This window comes from Panthera tigris, chromosome E1 (genome assembly GCF_018350195.1).
Source record: "Panthera tigris isolate Pti1 chromosome E1, P.tigris_Pti1_mat1.1, whole genome shotgun sequence".
In the NCBI taxonomy this organism is placed as follows: Eukaryota; Metazoa; Chordata; class Mammalia; order Carnivora; family Felidae; genus Panthera; species Panthera tigris.
In genome coordinates this window covers 25,682,865-25,697,609 of record NC_056673.1, presented here as the reverse complement: position 1 = coordinate 25,697,609, position 14,745 = coordinate 25,682,865, and the positions used below count along the sequence as shown (strand labels likewise).

The 14,745-nt window shown below is 36.3% G+C and overlaps 1 protein-coding gene across 13 annotated transcripts in view; it reads right to left on the bottom strand.

The window, feature by feature from the left end:
- The window catches only part of BCAS3 (BCAS3 microtubule associated cell migration factor), a 614,170-nt gene that overhangs the window by 260,565 nt on the left and 338,860 nt on the right, over window positions 1–14,745 (bottom strand). For all 13 annotated transcript variants that reach the window (XM_042966194.1, XM_042966193.1, XM_042966192.1 and 10 more), the window contains 3 exons: window positions 12,673–12,773; window positions 9,779–9,975; window positions 4,123–4,220 (listed from right to left, as the gene is read on the bottom strand). In XM_042966194.1, the coding sequence (XP_042822128.1) occupies window positions 4,123–4,220; window positions 9,779–9,975; window positions 12,673–12,773 (396 nt within the window). The remainder of the gene's footprint in view (window positions 1–4,122; window positions 4,221–9,778; window positions 9,976–12,672; window positions 12,774–14,745) is intronic.

The window sequence follows — 14,745 nt, the reverse complement described above, 5'->3', positions numbered from 1 at the left end:
AAATGCCAAATACACAAAGCAGGCACAAATGATCGTTACAAAATCAGTCAGAGCAGGCCCAAAAAAATTATTACAAAATCCACCAAATCAAATCAGTTTGGGTTTTAAGTATATCATTTTCTTCAGTACACAAATGACTTTGCTAATGGGAAAAAATGGGTGTCGAAAAAGTATCTCCTGAATTAACAAATCTCTTGGAAATTATTTAGATTACTTCAACTGTACAACAAAAATAATATTCCTCTTAAGTCAAGAACATCAAATACTAAGTCTGGAACTTTGTCCTTATTTGTAGAAATACTTGACATAACACTAATACCTTATTTATCAAAGCCTACTCTACAGGATAAGAACTCATTTTGCTTAACTGTCACAATTTTCCTTCTACTGTCATCTTCCTCAGGAATGTACATAAATACTGCTCCTACCACTTCCAATAACATTTTCTCTATTAAAATGTTTACTTTAGTAGAGTTTGACAAAGAGGGCTGCTCTTCATATGAACCAGGCATGCGTCTGTCTTTAAATCTCAGTTGCTTTGAGTTCTTTCTTGGTAAACATCAGTTTCCATAGTAAAACCACAAATGAGGAGAAGCAAACTTAGGATGAACCAGATCTTTCTAGGCTTTCTGCCTGGAGGGCTCAAAAGCAACTTTAGAGCTGTTATTAAGTTACTCAACAGGTATAGCCTACAGGTCTGGGAATGAGAGATCAGTCACCAATGTGAGAAACAAAGTTTGAATAGGATATTGGCAGCTATATTTCTACTTTTTCTTCAGAGGTCCTATAGCTTTATCAAAAGAAGGACACAGGTTATAAAAAAAACAAACAATGAAAAGAAATTCTTAGATAGCTGACCGAAAGGAAATGTACAGAGAAAAAAAGTACTTCATCTAGAAATATTATCTATGATTTGGAGACACTGATGTTAATGAAAAATGGAGTAGTTCCTTCAAATCTCATTTGTTCTACGTAGCCTGTGTGTATAAGGGTAAAATCCTATAAAGTATCTTTCCAGAATGGTCTTCTTCTTGGTCAAGAAGGGAACATCTCATAATTATCTAAACTCAAAATTTAGCTAGGATAGTACATTTTGACTCACCAAAGTTCAGATGAAACATGCTGTGGGAGTGACATCTACTTATAAAGCAGTTATAGTTCTGCCAGTCTAAATACACATATTTATATAGAGACAGTAAGAAGCTGGTTCGTAGGTATCTACAGGCATAGAATTTATGCCATGCCTAAATCACTGAAGTTAATAAGCAAAACATACATATTTTGGGAAACGTATTTCGATGTGAAGGAGTGAAGCACAGATATACTAGATGATCAAGAAATTATAAAAACAAAATTTCTTAGCAAAAGTGGTATAATGCTCTGCTGATCTCTTTTAGTTTGAACAGAATAACATTGCCAGATAGAGCTCTAAAACATAACATGCTATAAATAAATAAATAAAGGTATAAATAAAACATTTTCATTTTGAAAATTGTTACAACTGTCAAAGATCTAGTCATATCACATTAAATTTCATTTCATTAAATGCCTCTGAAAAGTAATCATATGAAAAATAATTACTGCACCACTAGTTTAGAAAGAGCAAATGCTGTCACTAAAATAGAAGGATAGTTATAAAATGTGCCACAAGAACAATTAAAAAGACAATACATTTAATTGTATAAATTGCTTGAAGGTTAAGACAAAGCCATGAAGACCATTCAGAGGAGGCACCACAGTGGTCATATCTCTATGCAAAGGCAATCAGAACTCCAGATAAGCATCTTCATAATATGCAGCTGACTCCAATGGCCATAATCAGAGAAGTACTTCCTGGTTCAGGAGCAGTTATACAAATTTATTAGACTCTTTTTAACAGAAAAATCTAAAACAGAATTTTCCCATGAGCTTCTTTTTATAAGGAACCCGAACCATTTAGTCTCTAACTTCCCTAAATATCAGTAGAAAAGTAAGTCTGTTACAACACCGGTCCTACTGGATAAAGTAGATTAAGTTTCCCCAACAAGATATTATTTTCACTCACTTAAAAAATACGTTGAACAATAGGGATCCAAACCATTTGAGAGGCAGAGAATTATTCATAATAGTCCAACTCCTCATCTATAGGGTTTCTTTAGCTCCAAGTTACAGAAAGCAGCACACACATTTCATTGCTCTGTCTCAGAAAGGAACTATGGCTTTCTGGAATGAAAACAGGCTTAGAAAAATAACAACAGAGCTTAGTCACCAAGAAGCTCTTTCTCTACTCAAAAAGATTATCACTTTCAGGCAGAGGCTCAGAGCTGTAGAACAATACCCTAGAATCTCCTACAATGTGTCTCTGATGGAAATATGAGTGAATCAAGGGCAAAGATCTGTTTCCTTTTTTAAACATCATTTTAAAAACTCTTCTTGCAGCAGATTTAAATCAAACTATGGTTGCCAATAGTGCACTGATATTCCTCTCTGTGGCATGAGGATATCTTTACAAAGAGCTAAAATTGATATACTGCTATATGATAAATGTGGAGTATCATTACCTCAGAGTAAAGCGCTGAATATGGCAACTTTCAATAACGCACAACAACTGCTTTAGTGATGTGTGTTTTACTTGACTGGGAGTCACCTGACTCTAAAACATTAATAATATGACAGTTCAAGAATGTTAAACCTCTACAACAAAGGCTACTACTGTAACCTTGAATAAAATACTTTAGGTTACAATACATCACTTCCAGGATTCACAATTTTTAAATGATAATTCCAGATGAGAAAGATCTCTTAGCACTCTCAGATCGAAACTATCAAAAAGATTTATTGTTTGAGACACCTATCTCAATATTTTATTCAATGCAGGGAAGGAAGGCTAGAGACTTCACACATTTCTGTGCTTGTTTCCAGGGGACAAGCATGGTTGCCAAGTGAAAGCAGAAGGACAAGTATGAGCCCTCTCAAGCAAGAGTCTACACTACAAATGAAGGCACAGCCCTGGATGCGGACAGCTCAATCAGACACAAGGTCCGATCCACTGAGAGAAAAAAAATCAGAAAGCTAAGAAAACGTACAAAACCATTTAGCTTTCAAACTTCAAAATACATCCAGACACAGAATCAGAAACAGAAGCTTTGGTCTTTAAAAAGTGACCTTCACAAATCAGTTTTGTGTTTGTTTCCATTTTCTTTCACAGTTTAAGCCTCAATCAAATCAGCAGTCTCTGGGGATTTTGAAATTGCTATAGATTAAAATCCTGTCTGACTCAACTGTTTGACTAATGCCGAGTATTTAATAATTCCACTCAGGAGAGACTTTTTCTTGATGAAACCCTGCTGTATGCTAGCTTCAGATGCTCTGCAGCTGCACCATAATATAAAGCATCACTGTCCTTATTTTCTTTATCAATGCATTCAGAGATGAAAAATGTATTATTATAAACAGTTCTATTACTTGGCAGACCTGGCAGAACACAGTTTTACAATACTAATGCAGCAACTATCACCTACAGAGGCAAAGACCTACTTCCAGATACTAATGATACATAGCCATGGCTTGGTTCCAAGGATAGGTGGTTAATAACTGTGATAGATAGACTAAAGTTAAGTTAATGAATTTCTAAACTTTATGCTTTCAATAATAAAACCATTTAAGTTACAGCACTTGGACTCTACTTCCACAGATTGAGCACTTTGATACTCAACAGGTTGAGTAAATTGAATCCATATATTGTATTTACGTTCTCTGTCAAGGTTGCTTCTCCACATTTGAGAGATCAAAGGCAAAACAGTGATCAACCCTGTAGCCTTCAATACTGTGTTCATTACATTTAATCAAGTGCCAAACCCACAGCATCATTCACCAAACTTAACAATACTTAAATGCATGGCATTGTTTAGCAACAAATATAGGCACAGTATTGGTTTAACAGATACACACATACACACATGCACACATATCCCAAAACAAACAAAAAAGAAGAAGAAGAAGAAGAAGAAGAAGAGGAGGAGGAGGAGGAGGAGGAGGAGGAGGAGGAAGGCAAAAAAAAAATACCATTCTCTACATTGTGCAGGAAAAGAAATTTAAAATGCACAGAACTCTCCAGCACACATTTTAGAGGTGGTTTTCTACCTGAGGCAGCATCAATCACGGTGGAAATTCCCCTTCGATCAGAGACTGGACGGGATGACCCTGGCATGCTGACTGGGTCAGAGCGGACCGGCTGGATCCTGCAATGCAATTTAATTTAATTCACATATGTTACTGGCATCAAAACTGTCGCATGCTACAACAGACCTTAAATCAGGAATGCTGGAATAGGCCAATCCATTAAAGAACCATTCATTCTAAAACTAGACAAACGGGGGAACTGTAGTTCCTAATTCTTGCACAAAGCTGAAGGACTGCAAATATTCCCTACACTCCGGGCCCCTTCTTCTCTTTGTAACTTATTCAATAGATTTTAAGTAAGGGATCGAAAAATTGACATTAATTCAAAAGGATAAATTTAATATAATGGGAAAGGAAACAAAATACTTTATACCAAAACCTTTGACATTTCCAAAGGACAGATATGAGAGTTATAACACTCTTAAAATTCATGAATAGCACCATAGCTAGTAACACATGCCATAAAACGCAGCATACACTAGATATAAAATTTTGAGCAACTCCCTTAAGATCCTTAATGAAGGTTACTTTATATATGACAAGAAGCAGAGGAAAACAAAGCTGTGTTCAAATGTGTGGGCCAGAGGCTTAGCTAGGATCACTACCATCTGAGTTACCTCCATAAAATTACCAATTAGCATGTGAGAATCAATTAGAGTTTCATCAAAACTGAAATTTACTACATATAATTTCAAGTTGCTTAGGAATGATAAATCTACAAATACAGAGTCTATTTCCAGCTGTCTTAGATTAATACTATTAACATAAAAATATCTGTATGACTAGAAGATCTGAGAGCCTAGGCAACATAGAGGAATACAATACAAACATGCATTTTTGGCAAATTCATTCATTCAATGAGTATTTGGTGAATATTAATCATGCATCAGTATTATTTTAGGAACAGGCAGAAATGAAACATGAAATGTAAGGTGTACACGTGGATATATGGTATAGCAGGTGCACATTCCTGGCTGATGCAAAAGAAAAGTGTGAAAATGAGTGCAATAGGTAATAAAAGCTCAGAATGAGAAAATGGGGGAATGAATACATGGTCCACAGCAGACAGATCTTGTGGAGCTGTAACAGGAATTGGATGTGAATACAGTAACAGGATGTGTGCATATGCAGAGGAGCAAGAAGTGCTCTTTAAGCACAGAACTGGAACAAGAAGACCGTTGGATTGATGACTAAGCATGGCAAATGCAGGGCATCTTGAGGAGCATGATTTGGCAGAAGCATAGAGTTCATAGTGGATACTGGCAGAAGAGAAGCGGTTGATAAGCGCCATGGACAGGTTATAGAAGCCTAAAATACCAAGTACAGACTTCAGAAAAAGAGTAGTTATTGAAAGCTCAGTTTAAACTTACGTGTATTTGTTGTGTGAGTAAAAGAAATGGGAGACAGGTGAAGGACAATGCATTTGATTCAGCATTGGAAGATGGAAGCTAGAAATACTGAGATACAAATACTGGTCACTGCTATTGTGGACAACATGTACCACCCAGCATTCGTTCTACCCCAGCTGATTTTGCTAAACCAGTCATGGTAATCTCATCATCTCACGACAGAGATTAGTCAACTCCATGATGGGCAGGCCTACGCAAATTTGGGCCAGTGGGAGAAGAGGAGCTGGTGTCTGGAAAAGATGTTTTTTGGTTCTTAAGAGAAAAGAAGCTAGACAGATATGATAAATTTATCCAAAGTAAAGCCCCCTCCTGGTCTAAATAGTTTAAGTGGGCTAATAAATTTCCCATTATTAATTCAATCTATATTGGGCTGTCTGAAAAATCCAGAGTTATGGGTGGCGTGTACATGGGGTTATAGATGAAACAAGGCTGGTCACGAACTGATGTGTTGAAGTCGGCAACAGATACATGGGGACTTATTCTATTATTTTAACTTTTAATATGGTTATATATATTTGAAATTTTTCCATAATAAAAATGACAAAAATAAAAACAAACTGGGAGAGGTGATGGAAATATCCTGGAATTAGATAGTGGGGATATTGCTCAAAATAGTGAATATACTAAAAACCACTGAATTATGCAGCGAATTTTATGTTATGTGAATTATGTATCACTTAAAATAAAATAACATGAATAAGGTCTGAGGACCTAATGTATAACATGGTGACTATAATTGATAACACGGTGTTACATGAATGAAATCTGCTAAAAGAGGAGAACTTAGAGGTCCTCAAAAAAAATCACTATATATATATATATAATATGCATATTATACATATACACACACACTAAACATGTGAGCTGATGGATGTGTTAATTAAGCAGATGAAAAAAATAAAATAATAAAGGAAAAGGAGCTATTCTTGAGTAGAAAACTAGACTTTGTATCTCAGCTTCTTTATGTGATCTATTTCTTAGGTCTCTGAATAAATATTTCATTCACCTTTTTTACAGTTTAAATCCCTCTCCCAAGTCAGGAGCTGCCATGAGTTTAAGCCACCCCGGATGTCCTTATGAATATGACAGTCAACTCAACACCTGCCTGTTCCCCATTTAGATCAGGATCTAGGGAGGCAGACTATCAGAGCACCACGTAATTCTTGGTGATACCTTATGGAGTGCAGGACAGGGTACCAGATGTTAAAGGGTTAGGCTGTATCAAAAACATCTAAATAAGTTTTTACAATTCAAAGGACAAAATAAGGCTAACAGCCATGGTGTCATTGTACATAAGCCTAAAGAAATGTAGAAGAAATAGAGGTGAGGCACTAAGAGCAATAGTAAACAGGAATGAGGAGAATGTAAATAGTTGCATTTCTAGCTGGATGCTGGGCAGGAAATGGTACTAAACAATCCACTTGTGACTGAAATGATGTAAGTCAAATCTGAATTTCCCATCAAAACTGTGTTCTAATGGAAGTTAAGGTTTTAACCAAGAGTCTATATGCTCATTATAAGAAAAAGGAAAGCCCCTAGGGAAAATTCTAGAAGGAGTTCAGAAAAGTAGCTTTGTCTGAAGAAGCAAGTTAGAGAGCTCTTAGATGAAGGGCTCTGTCTGAGGTAAAGAGTAATTAAGCAAGCTGGAGGTCACAAAGCAGAGGAACAGAGGTGTCTATATAGGAAAGCTAGAGATGTCCTCCAAAGAAAAGGGACAGGGGTTTATTACAGCACCAGGTGACAGTCATCAGAAAAAAAAAAAAAAGAACTTGTGAATAGTTCAATAAAGAGAATATATATAGTTTTATGGGTCATCTATTTTAAATGCTTATTATTATTATTATTTTTATTTTATTTTTTATTTTTTAAATTTATATCCAAATTAGTTAGCACATAGTGCAACAATGATTTCAGGAGTAGATTCCTTAATGCCCCTTACCCATTTAGCCCATCCCCCCTCCCGTAACCCTCAGTTTGTTCTCCTTATTTATGAGTCTCTTCTGTTTTGTCACCCTCCCTGTTTTTATACTATTTTTGTTTCCCTTCCCTGTGTTCATCTGTTTTGTCTCTTAAAGTCCTCATATGAGTGAAGTCATATGATACTTGTCTTCCTCTGACTAATTTCACTTAGCATAATACCCTCCAGTTCCATCCACATAGTTGCAAATGGCAACATTTCATTCTTTTTGATTGCCGAGTAATACTCCACTGTGTGTGTGTGTGTGTGTGTGTGTGTGTGTGTGTGTGTGTACCACATCTTCTTTATCCATTCATCCATCGATGGACATTTGGGCTCTTTCCATACTTTGGCTATTGTTGATAGTGCTGCTGTAAACATTTGGGGTGCATGTGCCCCTTCGAAACAGCACACCTATATCCCTTGGATAAATACCTAGTAGTGCAACTGCTAGGTCGTAGGGTAGTTTAAATGCCTTATTATTAACATTAAAGTACATGAGTGACTTAGAAACATGAATAACTACACACTAAATCATTAAGTTGAGGACTGATGACTTCCTGAAAATGGACTGGCTATCTAAACCAGATCACATTTAATAGTTGGTACTGGTGAAAACTGGCATAACACTCAGTACTGCCACTATTGCCTAACATCTTGGGGGAAAAGTCCCACTTCTGAAAAGCTGAAGATCTGCTAGGTTAAAAAAAAAAATGTATAGAGGAAAGAAATAAAGTACAAAGCAAACAAAAAATTAAAACACTGAAAAAGGTATTATAGGAGGCATGTTCCATTATATGAATTACTTTTTTTTTAAATCTTTTAAATGTTTATTTATTTTTGATAGAGAGAGAGAGAGAGAGAGAGAGAGAGAGAGAGAGGCAGAGAGAGAGGGAGACAAGGAATCTGAAGCAGTCTCCAGGCTCTGAGCTGTCAGCACAGAGCCCAATGTGGGGCTAAAACCCATGAACCGTAAGATCATAACCTGAGCTGAAGTCAGACACTTCACCGACTGAGCCACCCAGGTGCTCAACTCTTTTTTGTTTTTTTTTAAAGTTAGCTCTACACTCAATGTGGGGCTTGCACTCACAACCCTGATATCAAGAGTCGCATACTCTACCAACTGAGCCAGCCAGGTGCCCCCCATGAATCACTCTTAAGGAAGAAACATTTGGGACTAATCTATCTCTACAACACCTTTTGCATTGTTAGAAATGATATTGACAAAGAGATATATAAAAATATATTTCCAACATATGATTGGGACATATTTTTCCATAATTTTTAAAGAGATTCAAGAAAAGTGTCTATTTTAGACTTAAATAAGATACATTACAGAACTTTTTATAAGAGAAGACAAAGAAAGGGAGATTACATTGCATTAGACTAAGCCCTTCATTGTTATATCCTAATGTGTCAAGTCTGGGTGTAACAAATTAAACTGGTTAGCAAACCTGAGACCTAAAAAAGTCAAGAAGTTCTCCATTGCATTAAAAAAAAGATCTTTAATAATAAAAAGCATACTTGTAAACTTTGTACTATGACTCTTACAAGTGAGGGTCAGAGAATACCTATGAGGAATATATAGATACAATCAACTATAAGTGAATTTATATCAATTCTTTCTCATCCAAAAACTTTTTAAAGCCTAAAAGAGGGAATAAGCAGGATTTGGATGAAGGTTGGTTGAAAGATGAAAAAGGGTCAGTAAGATCAGGAAAGGAGGGTACCCTCAGACTTTAAGCAGTTAGAAATAGGAGAAAAGCAGCATGAGATTTTATTATTATTATTTTAATGTTGATTTATTATTTTGAGAGAGAGACAGAGCACAAGGGGGAGGGACACAGAGGGAGGGAGACACAGAATACGAAGCAGGCTCCAGGCTTTGAGCCATCAGCGCAGAGCTCAACATGGGGCTCACACTCATGGACCCCAAAATCATGACCTGAGCTGAAGCCAGATGCTTAACCAACTGAGCCACCCATGCGCCCCTGAGATTTTTTTTTTTTTAATGCACTGAATATTAGGTTTAGGAAAACACAATCTGAAACACAAATACTTACTGAATGGGAGGAGAACCCACATAAGATTCCCCACCAATAATAATGAATCACAAGCTACAGTGCATGTATTTTGCACCATTAGTAGTGTGCCAAAAGGACACAGTAAATTAGGTAAATATAACCTAAGATGCTCATTACAAATGAATATATTAATCTACTTAAATCACTCCCCAGTTCTTATTTCTTACCTGAGACTGTTGAGATCAAGATCATCTGTATCAAAATCCAAAAGGGGCTGTGGAGTATCACTTGGACCATGAGACTGCAACACAGATGAACTAGATGATATGACTGTGGTTTGGCCTGAGGGGTGGATGGTTTTGAACTGGAACTGTGGACCCATCCACAGACGTCTGTGGGGTCCAGTGTGCGTTACAATTTCTACCTGGAACAGATTAAAAATCATGATTTAAATGTATTATGACCTCCTTCAAAGAGCCTTTCATGATTCCCTCCATCTTGTCTCTGAACACCCTCTAAGAGAAGCCCATCTTAACCAAGTGGGAGAGGTAAGGGGCATCCACAATCAGAAGGCAATGGTAATCACAGCCTATATAAACATTCACTACCTCTCTGTACTGATTTTTACCACAATAAACAAAAAATTCATTGTGTGTGTGTGTGTGTGTGTATTTATATAGGTGTGAATCCACACACACACACATGCTCCCCCACATACAGAACACAAAGTCACATGAGAGTAAAAGGACCAGTTGCCTGCCTCATATAACTAGCATCAACTCCCTAGGAAGTACCTTTTTCATTCATTCTAGACAGTACTTACCACTTTGTGGCCATGCACTGAATACTACACCTATCAATCCACAGATTAAAAGTAATTCCTTCACTGAGGATCAAGCTCATGACAAACTTGAAGTTGTTCTTGAAATATCCAAGGAAAACAAAAGGTCTGAAATAATTTTCAACACCCAAAGCCAGTTTCTTTCTACAATTAAATATTATAATATTTACTATACTGCCTTCAAAATTCCCCTAAATCAACTTTTAAATAAATGAAAAGAGTATTATATATTTTCTCTCAGACTAGATTTGTCTTCAAAATACTGTTATTCAATTAGAATGTTTCCTCCACTACCGATAAGTGTGGCAAAACAGTAACACTAAAATGTTTACAAGTTTCATGCTCTATGGAGGGGATAGGGAATGGTGCCAATATTATAATAAAGACTTTAAAGATAATGCATAGAGTAGAAGATAAAACCTGAAAATAAACATATCAAATGATTTTATACATGAGCAACTTGACTAAGACACTAAATATGCAAACATTTGGTGAAAAACTACTTCTCAATGTCTTTAATTGCTACATCCATGTCTGTATATACACTTCATAGAACTGACTTCCACATGCCTTATTTTTGCCCTGAGTTCATTTATATTTAATCACATTTCTCTGATTGCGGTGATTAATTCTTAACAAAACATAATTGAAAAGGTTCAGAGTGCAGCTCTGGGTTTGTTAAGTCCTAAAGGGCAAAAGCATCATGGTCTTGGAACAATATTCACATTCCCACTAATCACAGGGTGAAAACTACTCAGATTTAGGACAGCGATTTCTGATTCAAGTAGTTGTATTCCACAACACAAATTAGGCCACAGATAAAGCATTCTGTGTATTTTAAGCTCAAAACCATCCGTGTCACAGAGCCGAGAGGTAAACAGATGCCTATGCAATTTCACTGAGGCGATGGCCAGATGTTCCTATTCACTCTCCTGTTGTGTGCAGTACAAACATATTGTATATACTTTCACACTGACAGCACACATTACCCCTTTTTCTGATTGAAAAGTTGAAGTGAAGGACAGTGGGGTCTTTGCCAGCATTTTAGGTTTTTTTACTTCATCGTGGTATCTCCTCAAGGAAGGAGGCATCTCCATATGCCAGGAGCTGAAGTATCAACCCTTCATCCAAGGAGCTTCCTGTGAGTACTTTAGGTGTAATGAAATGTATGTTACCTAGAAACAGTTTGATTCTCCAACTTCCAGATTCCCTTTTGTTTTTTTGGGCTACCCTCCCTGAGAAAGCAGTGAAACTGCATGGGCCTCCACCGAGGCACCTGTCTGATGAAAAGCCTCTGGATTGGTAATCTGAGACAGGTCATTAACTTCACCAAATGATGTCAGACTTGAGGCAGACATAACAGCATTTGTAATGAAGTCATTTGTAATCTCATCATTTTGAAATCTGCCCAAGTATCTTTTATTTCAAAGCCCTTGAGATGAAGACAGCTTCACCTGGCAAAGGGAGAAAGGGTCAGCTGAAGCTGTCACAGGACTGCTTTGGAGACCACTGGAAGCAGTAGTACGTGAGCTGAGGAAAAGAAACCCAGCTGGGCACAATCAGGACATGTGCAGATTAGAATGCTGAACTTTTCTAATCAGAGTATGGGCCCAATCTTCAGAAAATGTTGGCTCCACAAAACAAATCCCACAGATTGTTGAATGGTTGCACTTTCAACAAGGCCAATTCTTATTTTAACCCAAACAGTCCATCTAAAATCGAAAGTTCTAAGAGATATACATGGATTGTTTGAAAGAAATGCCTATTTTATACAGAGGGCTAATGTACACATACACATATGTATCTAATACATATAAAATATATGGATATACATCCCTGCAGCAGTACTTATAAGAAATTATTTTTTTATTTGAAAATTTTTTAAATGTTTATTTATTTATTTTTGAGAGTGAGTGAGAGTGAGACAGAGTGCGAGTGGGGGAGCGGCAGAGAGAGAGGGAGACACAGAATCCGAAGTAAGCTGCAGGCTCTGAGCTGTCAGCATGGAGCCCAATGGAGGGCTCAAACTCACAATCTGAGAGATCATGACCTGAGCTGAAGTCGGATGCTCAACTAACAGTCACCCAGGAGCCCCCTATAAGAAATTCTTAATATGGAAAGACAACTGATTAATTCTTGGTGATCCTACAAAGAGTTCCAAAGTCTGCCTATTTTCCTCTAAGGAAAATAATTTTTCAGTTCTTAGAATTCAGTAATAAAAACAGACAATGGATTTCTGTTCTCTTTCACTTTAGTAGGCCAAACATTTTACAGTTTTACCTGAGAAAGCCATTCTTCATCTTCCTGTCCACTATGGTCAGAAGCTAAACTGTCATAGGACCCATGCCGAGTAATGGGCCCAGGACTTCCAGGGGGAACCACTGTAAGAGAAAGAAAACATATTTTAACAACTTTAACCCGTGCAGTGGAAAAATTAATGTGGGCATGACCATCCTGGATATTGTGTTAATTTTTAAGATAAAATACAACATTAAATGCACAAAGGCAATTTAAATAATTAATGAACAAGAAAGACTGAATTTTTTAGGACTAAGAAAGATCTCCAATTAAGAGTATACTTTAAAAAATATCTATACAAATTTCGTCATGACATATATCGGTGTAAAAGAAATAAACAACCAACTACATCTTAACAGCGCAAGTACGTCAAGGAGCAGTGACAAATCCACTACACGAGCACCAGGGTATTTCATAGCCTTCAGGATTTAGGACATTTCAATCACCTCCAATTAACAAAGAAATTAATTTGATGCAGTTCCTATAATTTGTGAAGGAATTTTTAAAACAAATGCCAAGATTCTTTAAGAGTCTATTTAATAGTTACATATAAATTACAAGGCATAAATATGCATTTTTAATTTAAAAACATTTTCAGTTCCTGAAACATTTCATTTATCCAAAGAAATATTTCATTTCCTTGGGCACTTCATTAGTTTCCCCAGTTCTTCAGTGGTAGAATATAGGCTGAAAACACAAAAAGCCTACTTTCTCACACAAAGAAGAACCTTTGCTTAGTCAAAGTGATAAAATTATTTAACAAACATTTGTTGAGTTCCTACTATAAACCAAATATTAACCCAATAAAAACTTAGCTTCTTTTTAAATATTTATTTGCTTATTTTTATTATAAGATAGTCTTTATTTTTTGGAGTAATTTTAAATTCACAGCAAAACTGAGCAGAAGGCACAGTAATTTCTCATATACTCTCTGCTTCCATGTATGATTTTAATACTGAGAGAAATAAAGCAGTGAAGTACTGGGGGAAATAGAAAAAGGAAAAGTAGGGGGGGAAGGAGGGAGGAAAATAGGTGAGTATTAAAAAAGAAAAGAATTAGAAACAGAAAATTATCTCATAATTTCCATCACCCAGAGATACATTCCTTGGCTACATTCCTAAAAAGGAAATAAAAGGATATGAACATATTTAAATATCTCAAAGCTTATTAGGAGTTATACACTTTCAGGAGCACTGACTGAGAACACAAATCTCACTGCACTCTTGCCAGAACAAGGTATCTTGAAGAAATAAATCTTAGTGAAACAGATAACAGATGAAGTAGACCGAGTAGAAGAACCTTGGGCAAGATTGTAAAAGGATGTACACTCACAAAAACCTAACTTAACTTGGTGGCAGAGGACAAGTGGTACCTAAGCCATCAATTACCAGTCAGAGGGAAATAAATAGTATTCAAGTGTAAGATTTGCAGTGGCTAAAATGATTAGCTGCTATTTTTTCAAAATCATAGTTCTGCTAGTGAGAGGTATGTGGCCTTTGGCACAAAACACCAATGACCACCAAAGCATAACATCTGATTTCTTGCAATTCTAAATGATTACCATGAAGAAAAGAGTATCATAATAATTATCTAATTAATATTTAAGCATCCTCTTGGGAATAATTTTGGTGTATACTACAAAACTGTTAAGTACATTTATGTTTGCAAAAGGCTGAGTTGTTTCTAAACCATTTATTATCTTTTCAATAAATAAATTTTATATTAAATTCTTAATACAGAACAGAGCAGTGGATCCTTCAAACCCTCTACAAACAGTAGTCGAGAAGGTAACTAAGGACAAATATTTAAAGGTTAGGACAGCCTTTGAAAAGCAGTTGAGGGCAAAGAAGATTTTAAGGAGGTGAGGGAATAGGCCGTACAGATATATGAGAGGAAAGTGTTACAAAGAGAATATCAAGTACAAAAATTTTTTAAGTGAGAACATAAACGAAAATTTTCAGTAATTATTAGGAGGCTAGCATGGTTGGGTATGAGGAGGCAGGTTGAGAGTGGAAGATGAGTCAGTAAAACAAAGGGGGCAGAGAGGGACGACAA